General features: G+C 31.5%; 1 protein-coding gene across 2 annotated transcripts in view; it reads right to left on the reverse strand.

Moving 5' to 3' along the window:
• ASCC3 (activating signal cointegrator 1 complex subunit 3) overlaps window positions 1–22616 on the reverse strand; it is a 315263-nt gene that overhangs the window by 107263 nt on the left and 185384 nt on the right. For both annotated transcript variants that reach the window (XM_069488077.1, XM_069488076.1), the window contains 8 exons: window positions 21092–21178; window positions 20083–20259; window positions 16325–16550; window positions 14619–14773; window positions 12528–12626; window positions 10906–11074; window positions 7883–8103; window positions 793–878 (listed from right to left, as the gene is read on the reverse strand). In XM_069488077.1, the coding sequence (XP_069344178.1) occupies window positions 793–878; window positions 7883–8103; window positions 10906–11074; window positions 12528–12626; window positions 14619–14773; window positions 16325–16550; window positions 20083–20259; window positions 21092–21178 (1220 nt within the window). The remainder of the gene's footprint in view (window positions 1–792; window positions 879–7882; window positions 8104–10905; window positions 11075–12527; window positions 12627–14618; window positions 14774–16324; window positions 16551–20082; window positions 20260–21091; window positions 21179–22616) is intronic.

Here is a 22616-nt window from a genome sequence, read left to right on the forward strand (position 1 = left end):
TGAGACTCTGTCTCAAAAAAAAAAAAAAAAAGATTTTTACCTTTTATATATTTTGAATATGTAATATATTCACATTGTTCAAAGAATATGTAGTGAATGGTCTCTATATCATCCCTATCCTATAGTCACCTAGTTCTAATTCTGAAACAACCACATAGTCACATTCTTTATGATCTTTTAAAAACAAAAGAGAGGATATTTTACCGAATTTTTTTTACATTATCTCTGGAGATCATTCCTTTAGTAGATAAAGAGCTCTTATTTTTTTTAATAGAGTGATATAATATTTTGCATTGTGTGACTGTACCATAATTTACTTAGTGGTACTCTATTGGACATTCAGATTATCTGTAATCTTTTGCCATTAAAAACAATACTCTGATGAATAACTTAATACTATATTAAAATATTAATTAAAAAAACACAAATTCTTCAAAGAATTTTTATTTTTTTTTACATAATCTACATGCAAAATGTCTTCTAAGTGGTTTCTGGAAGTTACTTTGAATAATATGAAAAAAAGAGAGATATTTTTATTTTGTTTTACAATAAAAATATTTTGAAAAAGTTATCTTGCCAAGTAAGAGTACTCACATTAACTAGTTTAAAGGATTTCATTTTTCAGTCTTAAAACAATGGGAATATTGATACCATTTTAATAGCAGTTACATATCTTTAAATAAAAGACTATAAAATCATTGTAAAACCATTTAACAATTTTATGCAACTCTTTTATTTTTGATCCTTTTAGACTATTCAAAGCATATCTTTTAAGTAACTATAAGAACTTACTTTTTACCAAGTTTTTCTTCTATTCTAACTTTCCAATCATCCATTCTTTCACGTACTAGGGCTTTTAAGGGTGCAATATATACTGCCTAAGAAGGGGGGAATAGGCAAAAACATTCTTCATTAAAATAGTGACAGAATTTTCAAATAAAATTAAACTCCAAAATATTTGTCAGAATATGATAGAGTGGTTTTAAAATGCATCTTTTAAAAATACTGAATACTTGAATTTGTTAATTAATGGGAAAAAGTCATTAACTTAAATTACATTTATCCAAAATAAGACAGAAATATAATATATCATAAACAGTCTATCATAAAAAATATTAACATAGATCAATTTAAAATATTTTTTAAAAAGCATCAGAGGTATTTGGGCATTTATTATGAAATTATATTATAATATAATGTGAACAAATAAAAAAATTATGAGTTAATACATTATGTAGAGAAAATCAAGGTTTTGATGAAAATGTTTTTCCTAATACTATGATTAAGATTTATGAGCTGTGTGTAACTCTTTCATAAAAAAAAGTTCTTAATTTTAAAGTTTTAAAGAGAAATAAACTAATTGTTTAAATTTTAATGCAGATTTTATGGAAGATGATAGTTATACATTTTAGGTGTTAAAAATAAAAACTGTTCTTTAATAATTTAAACCTATATAAAGATTATTTATTAAAAAAATTCTTCCCTTTATAAAGTGTTTCAAATTTAGAGTAGAGATATATTGTTAAATTAGCGTGTCTCTTTATGGACCACATATTAGAGGGACTGAACAGTAGAAAAACTTAAAGTTAGGCAGGGAAGAAAAGCCACTATTGGAATTCACTAAAAAAAGAATGTTAAGACATTTTTTAAATCATAAATCATGAGGAAAATAATCCATAATTGCAATTACAGAATCTCTAAAATATTTACATTTTAAATGTGAAGTACTTAATTTAAAAACAAGAAACCCCTAAAGACTACATAAAAAATTGTTAGAATTAATAAACAAATTTGATAAAGTTGCAGGATACAAAATCAACACATAAAAACTAGTAGCATTTCTATATACTAACAACAGATTATCTAAGACCAAAAAGTCAAGAAAACAGTCCTGTTTACAATAGCAACAAAAAGAATAACATATTTAGGAATAAATTTATGAGTTTTGTGCAACTCTTTCATGAAAAAAATTATTAGTTTTGAAGTTTTTGAAATTTTGAAGAGAAATACTCTAGTTTAAATTTTAATGCTGACTTTATAGAAGATAACAGTTATACATTTTAGGTGTTAAAAAAAATAAAAACTACAGTAAATTTAACCAAGGAGATGAAAAATCTGTACACTGAAAAGCATAAAACATCGATGAGAGAAACTGCAGATGACACAAATAAATGGAAAGATATCTCATGTTCATGAATTGGAATAATTAATATTGTTGAAATGTCCATACTAACCAAAGCAATCTACAGTTTTGATGTAACCCCTTTCAAAATCCCAGTGGAATTTTTGACAGAAATAGAAAAAACAATCCTAAAAATCATGTGGAACCACAAAGACCCTGAATAGCCAAAGCAATCTTGAGAAAGAAGACCAAAGTTAGAGGTATCACATTTCCTGATGTTAAATTATATTTCAAAGCTAGCTACAATAATCAAGACACTATGGCAGTATGGTACTGGCATATAAAGAGGCATATAGACCACTGGAACAGAACAGAGAACCCAGAAATCAACCCCTCATATAAGGTCAACCAATCTTTGACAAGGACACCAAGGATACACACAATGAGGAAAAGATAAGCTCTTCAATAAATGATGTTGGGCAAAATAATGAAATTGGACCCTTGCCTTACAACATATACAAAAATTAGCTTGAAATGGATTAATGACTTAAATGTAAGATCTAAAACCATAAAATTTTTAGAAGCAAAATTAAACAAGTGGAGGGTAGAACAAACTAAAAAGCTTAACTCACAGCAAAGAAAATAGAGTGAAGAAACAACCTATATAATGTGAGAAATTATTTGCAAAACATATATGGTAACCACCCCCCCCATCAGCGGTTTTGCTTTCTGAGGTTTCATTTACCCCCCCATAGTCAAATGCAGTCCAAAAATATTAAATAGCTAATTTCAGAAATAAACAATTCATAAGTTGTAAATTGCGTGCCCTTTGGAGTAGCATGACAAAATCTTGCACTGTCCCACTCCGTCCCACCCAGAACATGAATCATCCCTTAGTCCAGACTATCCACGCTGTAGATGCTCTCTGTCCCTTAGTCACTCAGTAGCTCTTGTCAATCTGTCACAGTATCACAGTGCTTGCCTTCAAGTAATGCTTATTTTAAATAACAATAGCCTCAAAGAGCAAAGGAGTACTGATGCTAACAATTCTGATTTGCTGTAAAGTGTTTCCTTTAAGTGAAAAGGTGATCCTTCTTGACTTAAGGAGAGAAAAAAAATTGTATGCTGAGGTTGCTAAGATCTACTGTAAGAATGAATCTCCTATTCATGAAATTGTAAAGGAAAAAAAAAAATAAATCTGTGTTAGTTTTGCTGTCACACCTCAAAGTGCAAAAGTTATGGCCACAGTGCATGATAAGTGCTCAGTTAAGATGGAAAAGGCATTAAATTTGTGGGTGGAAGACATGAACCGAAATGTGCTCTGTTTTTTTTTCAACTTTATTAAAGTATGCATTAATGTACTATTTTTTTTTTTACTTTTTATTTTATTTTATTTTTGATTGACATAATAATTGTACATATTTATGGGGTACAAAGTGATGTTTTGATACATGTATAGTGTTCAGATCAGGATAATTAATGTATTCATCATCTCGAACATTTATCATTTCTTTGTGTTGGGAACATTCAGTATCCTCCTAGCTGTTTGAAACTATATATTATATTATCATTAACTATGGTCATCCTACAGTGGTATAGAATACTAAACTTATTCTTCCTATCTAGCTGTAATTTTGTATCCTTTAACAAATCTTTACCAATCCCTCATTCCTCCTATACCAATTGGGTTGGATAATATCTATTTTCAACAACCACTGGAGTCTTGGAATGTTTCCCCCCCTGGAATACATTGTATATGATAAGGGGTTAAAATTCAAAATATATAAGGAACATATACAACTCAACAGCAAAAAATCCCAAATAATTCAATTAAAAATGGGCAAAAGATCTGAATAGATATTTTTTCCAAAGACAACATACAAATGGGCAGCAGATATATGGAAAGGTGCTCAACATCACTAATCATTAGGGAAATGCAAATTAAAATAAAAGTGAGATATCACCTTATACCTGCTAGGATGGCTACTATGAAAAAGACAAAAGATAGCTGCTGAGTGTGGTGGCACATACTTGTAGTCTCCCTTGGGGAGCATGTGGGGAAAAGGGGAACTATTGTACACTGTTTAGTGGGAATGTAAATGGAATGTTATGGAAACAGTATGGAGGTTCTTAAAAATTTAAACATGGGACTATCCAGCAATCCCACTTCAGGGTATATAACCAAAGGAAATGAGATCGGTATCTCAAAGACATTTCTGCAGTCCCATATTTTTTTTCATTGCAGCATTATTCAGAATAGCTAATATATGGAAACAAGCTAAGAGTCTCAGGATGGATGAATGGATAAAGAAATTGTGTGTGTGTGTGTGTGTGTGTGTGTGTGCATGTGGTATATATATATATATATATATACATACATACACACAATGGAATATTATTCGGCTCTAAAAAAAAGAAAATTCTACCATTTGCAACAATATAGAACCTGGAGGATGCTATGAAAAGTTAAATAAGCCAGACACAGAAAGAAAAATACTGCATGATTTTACTTATATGTGGAATCTAAAAAAGTCAAATTTGTAGAAGCAAAGAGTAGAATAGTGGTTATGAGAGGGGGGAATGGGGAGATATTGGCCAAAGGGTATGAAGTTTCATTTACGTAGAATGAATATATCTAATGTACAGCATGGCGATGATAGTTAATACTGCCGCAGTATACACTTGAAATTTGCTAAGAGAATAGATCTTAAATGTTTCCCCACAAGAAAGAGGTAACAATGTGAAGTGACGGATAGGTTAATTAGCTTGACTGTAGTAGTCACTTGAAAATGTATATATATATCAAAACATCACATTGTATACCTCAAATATATGCAATATTTATATAAAAATAAAGCAATATTGGGAAAAATTTAAAAAATAAAAATATGCTTTAAGAAAGCTTTAAATCAATACTTGCAATATTACTTAATATTAATTAACAATACCATGGCCACTTGGAAAAAAGCGGAATAAAAGCTACCTCTATATTTCCTCTGTATAATCAAAGTGTGCTTGTTAAAGTAATAGCATTTCCTTCATATCCAAAAGATTTGATTATGAATTATTATATATCTTATAACTTTGTCTATGAATTAGGTATCTCGTAATGAAATTACCTATGAATCGTAGATATCTTACAATGAGGAAAGGACATGTGAGCATCACTACATACATTAGAAATTCAACTAGAGGACTATTAAGTTTAAGGTTAATTTTCTTGCAGTAAATTATCCTAATACAGGCATATCTTGTTTTATTGTACTTTGCTTTATTGCACTTCACAGATGCTGTGTTTTTTTTACAAAGTGAAGGTTTATGGCAACCCTACACGGAGCACATCCATCAGTGTGATTTTTCCAAAAGCATGTATTCACTTCCTGTCTGTGTGTCACATTTTGGTAATTCTTGCAATATTGCAAACATTTCCTTCATTATTATATCTGTTATGGTGATCTGTGATCAGTGATCTGTGCTGATACTATTCTAATTGTTTTGGGGTACCATGAACCACACCCATGTAAGATAGTGAACTTAACTGATAAATGTATGTGTTCTAAATATTCTACTGACCAATTGTTCCCCCATCTTACCATCTCACTCCCTCTCCTTGGGCCTCCCTATTCCCTGAGACACAATAATATTGAAATTATGCCAATTAATAACTTTAGTGGCCTCTAAGTGTTCAAGTAAGAGAGAGTCATGTGCCTCTCACTTTAAGTCAAAAGCTAGAAATGATTAAGCTTAGTGAGAAGGGCCTGTTAAAAGCTGAGACAGGCGAAAGATAGTCTCTTATGTCAACAGTTAGCCAAGTTGTGAATGCAAAAGAAAAATTCTTAAAGGAAATTAAAAGTGCTATACCAGTAAACACATGAATAATAAGAAAACAAAATAGCCTTATTGCTGATATGGAGAAAGTTTGAGTGATTGGAATAGAAGATCAAACCAGCCACAACGTTCCCTTTAGCCAGAGCAAGGCCCTAACTCTGTTCAACTCTGTGATGACTCAGAGAGATGAAAAAGCTGCTGAAGAAAAACTTGAAGCTAGCATAGGTTGGTTCAGGAGGTTTAGGAAAAGAAGCCATCTCCAAATTATAAAAGTATAAGGTGAAGCAGCACGATGGAGAAGCTGCAGCAAGTTACCCAGAATTTCCAGCTAAGATAATTGATGAAGGTAGCTACACTAAACAACAGATTTTCAATGTATATGAAACAGCCTTAAATTGGAAGATGCCAGCTAGGACTTTCAAAGCCAGAGAAATGTCAATGCCTGGCTTCAAAACTTCAAAGACTATACTGCCTCTCTTGGTTGAGGCTAATACAGCTGCTGACTTATCTTGAAGCCAATGTTCATTTACCATTCTGAAAATGATAGGCCCTTAAGAATTGTTAGATCCGCTCTACCTGTGCTCCATGAATGGAACAACAAAGCCTGGATGACAGCACATCTGCTCATAGCATAGTTTATGACATATTTTAAGCCCACTGTTGAGACCTACTTCTCAGAAAAAAAGATTGTTTTTTTTTTTATTGTTCATTGACAATGTACCTAGTTGCCCAAGAGCTCTGATGGAGATGTCAAAGAGATTCATGTTGTCTTCATGTCTGCTAAAACAACATCCATTTTGCAGCCCATGGACTGAAGAGTAATTTCAACTTTCATGTCTTATTAAGACATACATTTCATAAGGCTATAGCTGTCATAGACCATGATTCCTCTGATGGATCTGGGCAAAGTCAATTGAAAACCTTCTGTAAAGGAAGCACCATTCTAGATGCCATTAAGAACATTTGTGATTCATGGGAAGAAGTCAAAATATTAACATTAACAGGAGTTTAAAAGAAGTTGATCCCAACCTTCATGGGTAATTTTGAGGGGTTCATGACTTCAGTATAGGAAGTAACTGCAGAAGTGGTGGAAATAGGAAAAGAGGTAGAATTAGAAGTAAAGTCTGAAAATGAGACTGAATTGTTACAATCTCAAGATAAAACCTTAATGGATGAGGAACTGCTTCTTATGAATGAGCAAAGAAAGTGGTTTCTTGAGATAGAATCTACTCATGGGGAAGTAGCTGTGAACATTGTTGAAATGACAACAAAGGATTTAGAGTATCACATAAACTTAGTTGATAAAGCTGCAGCAGGTTTTGAGAGGACAAACTCCAATTTTGAAAGTTGTTCTACTGTGGGTATTAATAAAATGTTATCAAAAAGCATTGCATCCTACAGAGAAATCTTTATGAAAGGAAGAGTCAATCAGCATGGCAAACTTCATTATTGTCTTATTTTAAGAAATTTCACAGCATCCCCAATCTTCAGCAACGACCCCTGGTCAGTCAGCAGACATCAACATTGACTCAAGACCCTCTACCAGCAAAAAAATTACTATCTGCTGAAAACTCAGATGATTGTTAGTATTTTTCAGCAATGAAGTGTTTTTTAAATTAAGGTATATACATTGCTTTTTTAGATATAATGCTATTGCACACTTAATAGACTACAGTATAGTGTAAACGTAACTTTTATATGCAATGGGAAACCAAAAAATTTGTATGACTGGCTTTATTGCAACATTTGCTATATTGTGGTGGTCGGAATAGACCCCATAATATCTCCAAAGTATGCTTTCCCCTGGAAAATTCACTGAGAGAGTGACAAATCTACTCATCAGGACCTGCCAGTATGTTTAGAACTAGCTACTTTAGAGATTATGAACTGCCTTTTCTAATTGAAAGTAAGTATATGATTCTTTTACCGGACCTTTGAAGTAGGGTACTTGTTGAAGACTCTGAAAATGGCTAATTCAGCTGCAACAGTCTTTCCCGATCCAGTGGGTGCTCCAAGTAGGACATTACAGTCTGTGTGATACAGTGTATGAAATATCTGTGTCTGCACAGGGTTAAAGTGGCTGAAGTTGTACAAGGCTTCATATGCTTTACATCCCAAAGCTGTGATTGGTAAAGGCTGAAGATCCAGTAATTCTGAAAAGATCCAACAGGTACTGCTATACAATAACTGAAAAATATGCACAATACTGAATACTATATTTTGAAGAATAAATAACAACCCTTAATTCTTTAGAGGGGAAAAAAGCTTAACATAAATTCTTGTATGCCAGTTACAGATCTTTTTTTTTTTTTCCCCAGTCACCACATTTATCACATTGACATTCTGGATATTCTTCTGGGGGAGTTCTCTATAACTACTATAATGCTGTCTCTTTCTCTTCCAATCAGGAAAGTAACTTGAATAACAAGTATATGAAAGCATGCATGTTATAGAACAAAACTAAATCTACCCCAATTTGTAGAAAAATGAAAACCATTTGCAAACTTCAGTTCTGGAATGGTTAATAACAACAAATTAGTTTTGCTCTGTTAGACATTCACCAAACCAGAGTAGTTCAGTGAGCTGTTGCTGTAGCCAATGGTAACTGAAATGAACTTTTAGGATAATTCTAGGAAAAAACTCGGGTGGGAGCTTTAAAACAGAGCATGACTGAGTAAATAAAAACAGACCTTAGAAAACCTAAAAAGAAAGTAGATTTAGTTGTTTGTCATTATGTGGACTGAGGCCCAGTGGATTGGAAAATTTAAATGATTTAGAGAGACAGTTATATACATCTTTGAGTATCTGACAGACCTTGTATTTTCCTATAATCCAGAAAGATATCAGTTAGAAAACCAGAAGGCAGCTTTACTGTCAAAGTTGTTTCATGCAAGATGATTTTACTCATTTGAAATTTGAGAAGTAAAAAATATCAGTAAGGGGATATAGTGGTCTCTACCCTCAGTTAGATCTTTATAGTATAATTTCAAAATGGAAGGCATAACACATTTTCTTTTAAAAAATTTACTTAAAAGTCAAAATGCTATTTTTTTTATTATCCTCGCCCTACTGTTCTACTCTATGACACAGGTAACTGAGAGCTAACTGCATGCATGACATACCAGATTATAATCTCCTAAATTTTCTATAGCACTGAAAATAAAGAAGGAAAGAGGAGAGACATTGCAAGTTAAGGCTTGCAGTGCTAGTCATAAAGCTTAAACATATTCTTAATAAGATTTTAAAAAACATCATTGTGCATATTTATTGACAATGTTAAATTAAGATGCTTTACTTCAGAGAAAGATGAAGATTTTTCTTGGCTGATTTGGGCTCAACAATATGCCTATATATACTTTGAGCCAAATAGACCCTGGAATCATTGAGGTTACTTTGTGCATTTCTAATGTCAATTGGGATGTCATGGTGGTGCATTTATTGCTTTTTAAAATGTAGACAGAAATCAGCTAATTATATAAATAGGGTGATATGTGCTTGGTCACTTGGCAGAGAAATGATTAAATGAACATTAAAATATTATGCTAATGCATGTTAAAATCAAGGGCTGTAGTCAAAGAAACCTAATAGTGATGTTTGAAACACGTATTTTAAATTAAATCCCCAAACATTTTTACATATTTGTTATGAGATTCTAAATATCACATACAGGGCCATTTGATGAAAGAAGACCAGAAAGATCCTCTTCAATGAGTAAATCACTAGATACTACAATCTCATTATTTTTCTATGTTGACAAGCCTTTTAGTTCTGCTCTGCCAAGATATCAAAGTGGAATTAAACTGCAGTATAAAGTATCTCTCTTTAAGATAAGCTAATAATGAACAAGGTACATATTTGACAAAAATGGCAAAGTTTAAAGTCATGTTAAAGCCTACTTTCACTTCCCAAAGGACTACCAAACAAAAATTTTCATTAAAAATAGTCAAAACTACATTTTTATTCTGAAAAAGACAAAGAGTTTGTCTTTGGAGGAATGATACGGGAAAAAATTAACTTTTATTTTTCTATAAAGTAAATTAAGGGCCTCTTGAAATCAATACTCATCAATTATTAAATCTCAAGGAGAAGAAATAAACTTAACATACTGATAAACTAATAGATTAGCTTCAGGATATTTTTAAAATACAATATTTCATCATTGTAAACATTTATTCATGAAATTTTGCATTATAAGTCAAAATAAAAAGACATTAACTCATGTTATAAAAATTAAACGGATTTTTGCAAGGTATGACAATGAAAACCATTGTTATATGATGCTGCAGATTACCACATACCTCTTTATATTGTTAGTGTGAAGGAATAAAACTAATGTAAAAGGTACATGTTATTTGCAGGACACAAATTCACAGTATATGGAAATCTATTTTGTAGTGATATCATAACATGACATCACTAATATTAGCAATTATTTTGGTGTAGAAGCACAACAGATGTGGGGGACAAAAACCCCCAAACTCACAAGTATGTTAATTAACATACTAGAAATAAGTTTAAGTAAATGGAAATAAATGCAAAGAAAAAAGGATATCTTAAAAGTTTCACAGACAGTTCAGAGTAAATGATAAATGACACTTGCTATGAAAAAGGGAGATATGGAGAAATTATGATTGCACATAAAAATGGAGATGAAGGCATACTGATACAGAAAAAGTGAGTCTCATGCTTATTAGAACTACTGAAATTGGACTAGGCTTAGTTTCATGCTTTTAGAACTCAAACAAGTAAAAATTAAGGCCTACCATTACTCTATAAAATATATACACACATAGATTTGATTTTGAAAATTCTCTTTTCAAAATATTGACAAATAAGTTGGATTTTGATTCAGACAGTTGGATTTTGACTCAACTTTCAAGCACAGACATTTTCCAATATTCATTAAAACAACAATTTTGGGAAATCATTGATTAAATTAGCATTCAACATGTTACCTGTGTGGGGAGGATGTCTCTCTGGCAGAATCAGATGTTGAAAGTTGATAATACATACAGCCTCAGCTCCTAACCACCTATCAGACACTGCTCGGATGTAGTATTGGGAGGGCAAAGGCTCAAAAATAGGGATTGTAAATACCAGTAGTTGAGCTTCTTTACTAATGACCTAAAGTGAAATAAAGTCTAAAATAAATATGGATCTCCTAATAGCATAAAGGTTTTTTCAGTCTGTTGTTAAGACAATGGTATCTACACAAAATGTACTAAAAATAAAGAAATTATTTTGTATTTCTAAATAGCTGAGGCACTTCAGAAACTTGTGGGTGGTTCCCTTCTAAGGATACCTGATATAATAAATAGAAGGTAAAATTTTATACTCAAATTATATTATTTACATATGCATATCATCATATATCAACAGGTTACCAATTTAATTCATTATCAGAATTTCCCAAACATCATTCATTCAATTATTTAACTTCATGTTTTTTACCATATCCAATTACCATATTATTTACCCCTTATTATTCTTTAAGTTCTAGCAGTACCTTAAGCAGAATATCAGAATCACTTGGCATAAATAGAAGGTAACCATGAAGACAAATGCAATGAATACAAAACACTGCTGTAAAATTCTACTGCTGCCCACCCAAGACTCTCAGTCTGAAGCTTGCTTTCTCTTTGATAAAAAAGAGAAATTACAAATGAGGCATCAGCAAAAGAAACAGCATCAATTTGAGTCTTTTTCTTGTGATTCGTACAGAATTTTAGAAGGAATGCTCTTTTCACTATGTGAGTCAATATTCTTTTTACAGTATTGTTACATGTGTGCACGTAACACCTAAAATTATTGTACCTATTTACATAGAGTCTTTTTCTTGTGATTCGTACAGAATTTTAGAAGGAATGCTCTTTTCACTATGTGAGTCAATATTCTTTTTACAGTATTGTTACATGTGTGCACGTAACACCTAAAATTATTGTACCTATTTACATAGTCCATACCTCTGGAACCCATGCCTTAAACTATGGTGAAGATTATATCTATATAATGTATCTGTATATTATAGACTGCATATCTAAACAGTCATGTGTAGCTGGAAACATTCTGGAAAACATGTTATTAAGGTGCTTTCGTGCTGTGAACATCATAGTGCGTATTTACAGAAATCTACCTAAATGGCATAGTCTCTTATACACCTAGTCTATATCATATGGCCCATTGCTCCTAAACTACAAACCCATATAGCATGTTACTATACTGAATACCTTAGGCAACTGTAATACAATGGTAAGTATTTACATATCTAAACATAGAAAAGGTACAATAAAAACACAGTATTATAATCTTATGGGACCCATGTTGTAGATGTGGTGGGTTGTTGACCAAAACACTGCTACGCAGTGCATGACTGGTAACTGAATTTCTTAAACTAAAATCAATACTGTAACATTTAATCACTGTGTTTTTAAAAACCAAACAGAAACATAAAACACAACAAATAAAACTTTAATAGTCCCATAAAATTATAGACACATAAGGTAAAAACAGATATTGTTAGTATATATTTTTTTAATGATGGCAAAATAATAAGGTTAGGATACATTTGAACACTTGCCTGTTTTTTTAGAGTTAGAAAATACTCTGAATGATAAATATGATCATTTGTAGGATCTTCTACCCAAATCCACCAGGGTTCTCCCACTGTTCCATGTACCTGGAAGAAAAGTAGCATCTTGGTACTATGTATATCATAATTCAAGTAAGGGATAGTGTTGTTTGCATACACAGCATCCATTCATCTCGTCCTTTAACAGCTTTATTGGTATATAATTTACATTACAAAGTTTATTCATTTAAAGTATACAGCTCAATAGTTTTAATATATTTACAAAGTTATACAACCATCACCATAAACTAATTTTAGAACATTTTCATCTCCCCCCAAATAAAACTTATACCTATTAGCAGTCACTACCTATTTCCTATAGATTTGCCTATTCATTTCATTAAATAAAATCATATAATATGTGCTCTTTTGTGACTGGCTTCTTTTATTCACCATAATGTTTTCATTGTGCATCCATGTTTTAGCATGCATGAGTACTTTATTCCTTTTTATTGTCAAATAATATTCCACTGGATAGATATACAGTATTTTGTTTATTCATTTCAATCTTTCTCTGTCTCTCTTTCTCTCTTTCCTTACAAAGTCCAGTCTCATTCAGTATTCATCTCTCCCTCATATGACTCAACAAAAAGTGACCACATCCTCTGGGATAATTTTGATTTGCATAAGTCAATCAGCTCATGGCATTCCCGTGACAATAGCTGTGGTAAGGGAGAGGCACATGACAAATAATGGCCTGACTAGATTGAAAGAAAAGGTCTTAGAGTCCACACCCTGGGCTGGGGAAGTGGGGATGTGTTTCTCTTGCTCTGTTAAGTGTGAAAAAGAAAGCATGAAAACATTTGGGAAGTACCCAACAGTGTCAGCAAAGCAAAGAGATGGAAACATCCTGGGCCCTGAATATCATTAAACAAAAGACTCAACCATCCTTGGGGCCTATTCTATCTGTGGACCTTTTATTGTGCAAGATATTTTCTTGCTTAAGTCAGTCTGAGGCAAGTCAAGTTTTCCATTCTTGAAGACAACAGTATTGTGTCTGACAGAGTTAACTATAAAAACAATTAAGTACTGTATTTTACTAATGCATTAAATCAAACTATGGGAGATTTATTATGGATATTGATAAAAGAAAATTTTATGAAAAAATATAAAACTTCCATTCATTTCAAAAACAGTCTATTAAAGATAAAATTCCAAACGTGAGTTTACGTGTAATTACTATTAATATAATTTTATATTTTATGTGAAATATAAAATATAACTGGTACAAAGATCTTAAAAATGTTGACTTAATAAGAATATCCAGAGTAGATCTTTATATATATATTGAACACATTGTTTGACATATACATATATATATATGTATCAAGTAACATCTAAGGTACTGAAGGAGGAAAGATGGAGGAGGAATAAAAATAGAACGAGAAATGTGATGGGAACCAAGGAGGGAAATTTTGAAGAAGGACTATTTATATAGCACTAAATGTTTAGAGAAGTAAAGAAAATAACAAAGAAAAATCTATTTATGATGACAACCCATCAGTTTTTGGAGATCATTAAGGAAGTAGTCTCAGCAGGAAAAAAACAGGTGACCAGGAGAAAAACATCAAATAATTTTTCTACAAATCTAATGTTTAAGAAAAGAAGAGAATGGTAGTTTCAGACATCAAGATTTAAAAATGGGTCTTTTAGCATGAAGAATCTTGAATTTTTGGTCTGCTCAAATGAAAGAGTTAGTAGACATGGCAAAAATGAAGATAACATAGGGAAAATGAAAGAACATAGAACTAATATGACAACGTTCCTATGGAGTTGACTCCACTAAAACTATTGTTCTCTGTTCAAAGTCTGGGTTGCCTATATATTATGAAGGAGTCTCATTGGTTAACATATTATTAATATGCCACATTTTTCTTGAGGAAGAGAGTAAATATCACCACAATATTTTTAACAAATCTTCAATATATATTCTTTTTAGAGGATTTTCTATATGCCTTGGGACAGATGTAAGGAAATGTAGTTGAATCTATAGTAAAGACATTTCTGTTTAACACAGATATAGGCATTTTCCACTTTTACCTGATCATTCCAAGTGAAATCAGGATAGATGCTGAGTGTTACTCGGAGGACAGTCCGTGTAATGGGCTGAATGGATGCTTCCATCGTGACGGAAGGAATCTGATGAACACATTGTTTGACCTTCAATCCAATATTCACATGATGCAAAATGTGACCTGCAAGGAAAATATCACATAGAAGAAATGCGTCCAGACAGAAAAAAGCAATATAATCTGACTTGTAAATGGCATTTCAGAGAAGGTGATTTTATTGCTTGTTTTATGATTTGCTATGTAGAATAGCTGACATTCTTGACCTGGCATGTTTGAATATTTTGTAATAGTTAACTTGAATTAGCAATTCATAGCTCGGAAAACCAGTATCAAGGTTTCTTTAGCTATTAATAGGGTTCTTAAAATTACTGAGACTCAATAGTCTTTAAACTACTATTATATAAACTGACCCACTTCTCTCCAAGTTAGTTTATGATACAGTATAGAAATATTTAGTATTTTGTAAAAATAGCCATTAATTTATTCAGGGTCTATATTTCATAACTTTATAACCATGGTGGGAAATGCTTCAGTAATCAAATGCAACTCACCCATCCATACCCATTTCCAGAAAACATAAAGATAAAATATAAAATATGGTCGATCTAGCACAAAATGAACCACTTACATATATTTTCATAAATAATCAGATTCTGGAACACAGATATTTATGGAAGTGCTGATGGGTGGGTTTCATAAACAAATGTTACATTTTCTACTGTAGTCTGAGCAATTAAGTGGAAATTTTATAGCATCAAGATTTCTTATATATCTTGGTTCTTCAAAATAGAATATTTTAAAAGAGTATATTATTAATAAATCAAAATTTGCTTATCCAAATTTGAACTAAAGTTGATCTTCCTTATTTTGATAAAATATTTACATATGTTAGTTCAATGTAAATATCCTCAACTTCCCTTGTTAATAATCCCAATTTCTATTTATGATACTCCTCTTCTTCTATTCTATTTTAGAAGAAGTATTCTTCCTCCTCTATAAATGTAATAACTATCTCAGCCTCTTTTGCACCTTTGGACTTGTTGCCAGCAATAATCTTCCCTCCTATTTCTCTTCTGTGTGACTCCCTTCATGTGTAATGTCTATCCTATTCCGAACTGAAATATTACCTAATCAATGCATTATATATTTGTCCAATAACATGCTAGGCTACATGAAAGAGTATGTAGAAATAACTTTTCAATATTATAGAACTTAAATACTATGTGCACACTGATACCAACTGGGTTTAAAGATGTATATGTGTATAATGAGTCTCATTTAGAAACTCTGGAAAAATTCTGAGATTAATGTTCATATAATTTTTTTTGCTGTAATACAGCTGATATACATCAGAGACTTTGAAATGAATTAAATATTGAAAAATAAATTGAGAATAAGCATCACTGAATGATTCTCATAATTTGTAGCTAAGATTCTATATGTAAGATACTAAACTTAAGGGTTTAACAACACAAACTCCATTTTAATTGGTAATTCTGTCAAGTAACTATATAAAATTTGGAGAGATTTTTGCTTGAGTTTAGATAAATGAAAAAAGATTTATAAATATGGTGAAAATTTAGATTGAGTAATGTGAAAATTCACAATACTTTTACATCTAGTAAAATATTTTATTTGCACAGAACTCATTCAAACATTTTGCTTCCTTCTTACCTATTTCATCTTTCCTCATGTCTTTCAGCTTATCCACAGTAAGGTTTTTTTCTTCTAATCTTGTTAGGATATGTGGTGGTAGAACTGAAAATTGTCTCAAAGGACTAGCCCAACCCCACAGCCTCTTGTCGATGACTTTACTAAGATTCAGGAGCCTGTAGGTCATGGCAGGCCAACGTTTCCTCAGAGCAATTTCAAAAAGAGCACGGACAATTCTAGCTGCATTCTGAAGAATATTAGGGGGAGACTGGTGGTTAGATCCAATGTGCTTTTAAATTTGTCAATAAATCTATTATTAAAACTCGGTCTTAAAAGAAGTACAATCTATATCCTTGAATTGTAGGGCAACATCTTTTCTCCTATAGCCCTAATTCTTCCTATGATTTCTACATAAGAATAAACACATCCTATATATGTGGATATTACTTGCTTAAGTCTCAAAGGGTAGCCTTATTTCCAAGTTTTTAGAAAACTCTACGCTTATACCCTTTAAACAGGAATGGAGTAAAAGGAGACAAAAGGCATGAAAAGTATTTAGGAGGCTGTTGAGGCACCTAGAATATAAGAGACAGGTAAAGATGCCCTTGGGTATATATATATGTATAGCAGAATGATTAAATTTACAAGGTTATTTAAAGATGAAGTAAGGAAGACTTTGGGATCCAGTCAGGGAGAAAAACTAGTGAGAGAAGGGTGAGAAGGAAATATTGATGAGTATAGCTACCCATATTAAAGGGCCATATTAATGGCTCCCTATAAACCAATCATTGTGCTGACTTGCTTTACATATATCATCTCATTTAATCTTTCCAAGAAACTGCATTTAATTGGTATCGATATCATGATTTTATAGATAAAAGATACTAGAGTTTGGAAAGATTAAAAATTTGACCATAAGGCCGGGCGCGGTGGCTCACACCTGTAATCCTAGCACTCTGGGAGGCGAGGCGGGTGGATCGCTCAAGGTCAGGAGTTCGAGAACAGCCTGAGCAAGAGCGAGACTCTGTCTCTACTAAAAAAAATAGAAAGAAATTATTTGGCCAACTAAAATATATATATATAGAAAAAATTAGCCGGGCATGATGGCGCATGCCTGTAGTCCCAGCGACCCGGGAGGCTGAGGCAGTAGGATCGCTTAAGCCCAGGAGTTTGAGGTTGCTGTGAGCTAGGCTGATGCCATGGCACTCACTCTAGCCCCGGCAACAGAGTGAGACTCTGTCTCAAAAAATAAATAAATAAATAAATAAATAAATAAAAATTTGACCATAATCACACAGCTAGTTGGCGTCAGAGCATCTATTCAAAGCCAGGTCTAAATGACTCCAAATTTAACTCTTAGATTCTAATCTCAGTGGTCTGAGGATAATTTCATTAACAGACATAGAAAGTTACAATGAAGGAAGCCTTTTTCCACAACTCTACAGCTAGTTCGCATTTGTATTACCTCCTTTTCTCTATCATTAACTTTCTAGATTGTTTTATTGAAGATTGTTTTTAAAAATCATGAACTTAAGAGAAACCTTCCAATATCTCTTGACATTTGTATTTGAAAATGAAGAATGTTAAATCCGGTCAAAATCATAGAAAGAGACTTAAAAAAAGGTAGATTTCAAATGGCAAACAAATAATCCAGCCAAAAATTATGAGGTCAACAATGACCAGAAGAATTAAGAGCTTTGGTTTTACATTTTAAATAAGATGTGCATTTTGTCTTTTGGCAAATTTGACAATTTTGTTTCAGCATTAGAAACATAAGAACAAAATGGTAGTTCTTAATAGAAGTCTGAGGATAGTGGATAGTTCTGAAACATACTACAAATGACAGACTGGGTCATATTAAGGCTCAGAGAATAATAAATAAAATTTTGATTATTGTATCTATTAAGTAGGTTTCTTACCTCATTCCTACTTGTGTTTATATAAAATTATCAGGCTAATTTTCCTACCTGTCTTTAAAAAATACGTGATTTTTATATTTCAGAACCTACAGTTTACCCCTAAAAGCTAACAGAAGTGGGAGGAAAAATCCCATATGATAAGATACAAACAGAACATTTTAATCTGGAATGATATAAATTGGGTGGGGACATAATGATCAAAGTCTATAACATATACAATTTAGAGAAGCTAAACATAGGCTTTTAAAATAAAATCCTAGGATATTTGAGCTATGGGTTTACCTTAGGAGCTAATGAAAAAAGTTTAAGAAATAGAGAACAAAATGCCATTTTACAGAGCTGAGAGAGTACTTGTTCAATTACTGATGACTTAAACTTAAAATACAATAAACTCAAGTATAATTCATCTAATGCATTCAAGGATGATAAATCCATAATAGCTGTTTAAGAAAAATCACGACAGCTTTGAGCTATCTTTAATCTGAGGTTGACTTGCTGGACACCAATCATGAAGAAAATGTAAGCCTTATATTGTAAAGTATTAATATTCTTAAGTCAGTGTCTGATAATAGTTTCACAATCTTGAATCAAGCAGAAATGTGGCCAGATTACTCATCCAGAATCCAATAAAGCTTTAACTTTTGTTTAAATGACTAACTATTTTGATATAAAATCATTAGAAAATATAAAAATGACGTTATATTACTTTTCAGAAACACAGATAAAACAAAGGAAGTCAGAAATAATGATTACTGTAGAAGGTATAGAGTCTAGACAGATAAATGTTTTCACTACAACTACATTAACTTTATATAACTTATGAAATCATCACCTGGCTTCTTGCTTACATTGATTAAATTACTACATTCATTCAAATTGTTTACCAATATAACCTGGTTCATGTTTGTAAATATTTCATGTTTACAGCTATTTTCAAAGCACTCCTGAGTATTCATGGCTGCTAAAAATCATTTGACATAAACATGTTTTTTCTATATTAAAACTTTGAACAAAATTACAAATATAAGATAACAGCCAAATAGTTTTCATATTTTAGATAAGATTAAGCTTTAATTTCACCTTAATTTAAGAAGGGCATTGCTCAATAAAAAAATAATGAAAAAGGTATTCTTGACAGGTAAAGAATACTTTTTTTTTTTTAAAGTATGTCTGGAAGGGAAACTTTTCATTTGAAATGTAAATAGGGCAAAAATAACTTGCTTTACTTCACACGAGGGCTTGAATACAAAAAGATAAACATCTGAACATTTCATAAACATGGTAATTTTTAAAAGACATAAACTAAATGAACTGTAGTTTAGGGAATAATTTTCTTTCCATCCTTAACTTTTAAGTATCAACAGTAGAGAGTAAAGATACTTTTTTTTTTTTTAAATCAGAGACTCATCACATTGAACATATGGTAAGAAAATATTTATTAAGCTTTATTTAATGGTAAAAAATTTGTTATTATTTCTAATATTTGGTGAAAACATCAAAGGTTCCACAATCTTTTCTTTATACTTGAAATATTCTTGTGTCATTGCCTCTTGTAAGTAAAAGAAATATATTTTATCATTTAAAGTAGAAAAAAATTAATAGATACTGATATTTTAAAACTCCATAATATAAATAACAACATCAAAAAAAAAAAGCCAAACCAACCACCAAATCTCACCTCCAGTCCAGATTTACAAGTATAGATTATATAAAAGATAAATGAATAGAACCAGTTCTAAGATAAAATGGTATCTTGGTAGCATGTCATAAACCAATATACTCACAGTATAACATAAATCAATTTCTTAGTCTCTAAAGATAAATAAGGATGAGAAAATGGGAAAGGAGTAAGAATCTTACCTGTGCAACATACGCAGAGTCTGATATAAGGGAGAAACTGTCCATCTCTCCTCGGCTGATGTAAGTTTGAAGTAAGATGTTTATTTTCCCATAACTATTCTCTACACCTCCAGGAGCTGAGAGTTCACAGAAATTGCTTAATAAGGCATCTAACTCCTCTATTTCCTCTTCTCTGACCTAGAAGAATCAATATTTCTATAGGAATATTTGGGCTAATTTATTGAAATGTTTTATACTGAAATTAAACTACATTCCATGTTTTTAAGAGTTTCCATTTACTATAACTCAACATTTTTCTTTTGTATAACGAAATAATAGTAACTTTTCAACAGGTAGCTAATAAAGTACAACATGAAACTATCTTGAGGCTGATACAATGACATTTTATTATTCATTTCTGATATTAAAGTTGCCATTGACATATAAAAATTTGATACACCATAAAAATTAAATCCTCTGACCTCACCATCCTTCAATTGATGAGATTTCATTTTTTATTTGACCAGAGTAAAACCTCTGCCCAACTGCATTAGGGAAAACTTGAATTATCTTCAAATGCATTCATTACTGTCATATATTTTTATATGTTATAACACATTCATAGCTTAAAGCTGTGAAGTGCTATGACTCAAAGCATTAAAGTTTTCACTGTTAATAAGATTAAATTATAATACAGGTACAGAAATATTCATATTCAAGTTTGAATCATGCATTTACTTTATATTTTCTTTAGTGAAGCTTATATTGCAAATAAGCCAAAATATACATACTACTACTGCAAAACCTATTTAAATTATTTGATTTGGGGTACAAAGAATGATGTCAGGTATGACATTATCATGATTTAGAACAGGAGATATTATTGATAAGTAAAAAAATATTGCTGATACTCCAAATGTAAAGTACCACACAACCTATACTGTTTCAGGAACAATTAATTATAAGTTTTTATGAACAAATAAATGCACATATGTTGAATACATTTGATTCAAACTTCAAGTAATCTTACCTTGATTTGATCAAATTCTTCAGCTTTGGAGACTATAGCAAAGATATCACCTTCTGTTTTGTGAGCATCAAAGAGTTCATTAAAGGTCTACCAAAGTAAGGGTTATATTTGATGAAAATAGAATGTCCAAAAAAATATTTTAAATTAAAAGCATGACTATAAATCACACATTCTTAAACAACATTTGAGTCCTAGAGAATGCAGTTATAATCTCTGTGGTATAGTAAGTATTTCAAATAATTGCTTTATAAATATCACCAATTTATCAAGGACTGAAAAACATTCCTAAAACATAATTAGCTAAGGAAGACCGTTAGAAGGAAAAAGATCAATAAAATAAGTTGATGAAATCTATATTAGATATCTAAAAAAATATTCATCATAATATTCTGGTCTTTGCTTGTATTTAGCATGGACATACGGAAATCTGTAACATTAGCCAACTGTAAGCTGATCATATACCATGTAATATTCAGAGAGGAAAAACTAGAAAATATGTACCATGAAAATTCTCACAATATTACTAGTGAGGGCATACATAAAATCAGAAAACTGGAAGTAAAAAAATCAGTCAAAGGCCATGCAAAATGAAGACAAAGCTAAAGAAGGGTTAGAGTTCCTGAAAAAGAACTGCAAACTGGTTTAGGATGTAGTTTGGCAGCAACACACTGCAAGTGGACAAATGGGAAAAGTTACTCAGACAAAACAAGTGAATATGAGTAGGTGATGTAAAGAGTGAAAAGCTAGAGGAAATGTATTGGCTTAAGGAACCACCAGATCACAATTATGAGATAATATATGCTACAAGATTTGAAGAAATCTAAAATGTTATACAAATAGCTTATTTGGGAAAAGACAGGGAAAAATTAGTAAGCTAATGAAGGCGTTTTCTGAAACCTGTTATATGTATATGCAAATATTAAATAAGTACAAAACTTAGATTTCATATAGGTCAAGGTTTCCATTCTTTTAAAGAAGTCTCATTTGAATGGTTTATTTTACTTTTTCCATTTTAAGAACAATTTTAAGTACAAAAATAATAACATAAGAAAAAATTTAAACTTTCTATAAATAGAAAGGAGGGTAAAATTCACCTTAACCCATTTCCCTCTCTTCAAATTTAAGTCTTAACCTTACAGGTAATCACTTTCAAGTTTTCCCATGTATTAACACATGTATATAAACACATATGAAGACATACATATACCTTTTAAAATGTAAATATTAAAGTGCCATCCATCTTACAAAGAACTACGTTGAAAGGCAACAAGCAAGGCTACATTGTGAAGTCAAAATTACCTTTGAAACTCTCTTAAATTGCCTATATGGTACAGCTAGATTGACCTGGTAATTTTATTAGTTTCTTTAATGCTCCTTTAGTCAGTGTTTCTCAATAACATGCAATGAATTTTCAACTTTTTGTTCAAGGATATCATTTTGCTATCACCTCCCACTTAAAATCATTTAGGCATTCATTTCATAGGTCTTACCAATATGTTTCAACTGTTTTAGGCCTGGGTGTGTC

Source organism: Eulemur rufifrons, chromosome 15 (genome assembly GCF_041146395.1).
Source record: "Eulemur rufifrons isolate Redbay chromosome 15, OSU_ERuf_1, whole genome shotgun sequence".
Taxonomy (NCBI): Eukaryota; Metazoa; Chordata; class Mammalia; order Primates; family Lemuridae; genus Eulemur; species Eulemur rufifrons.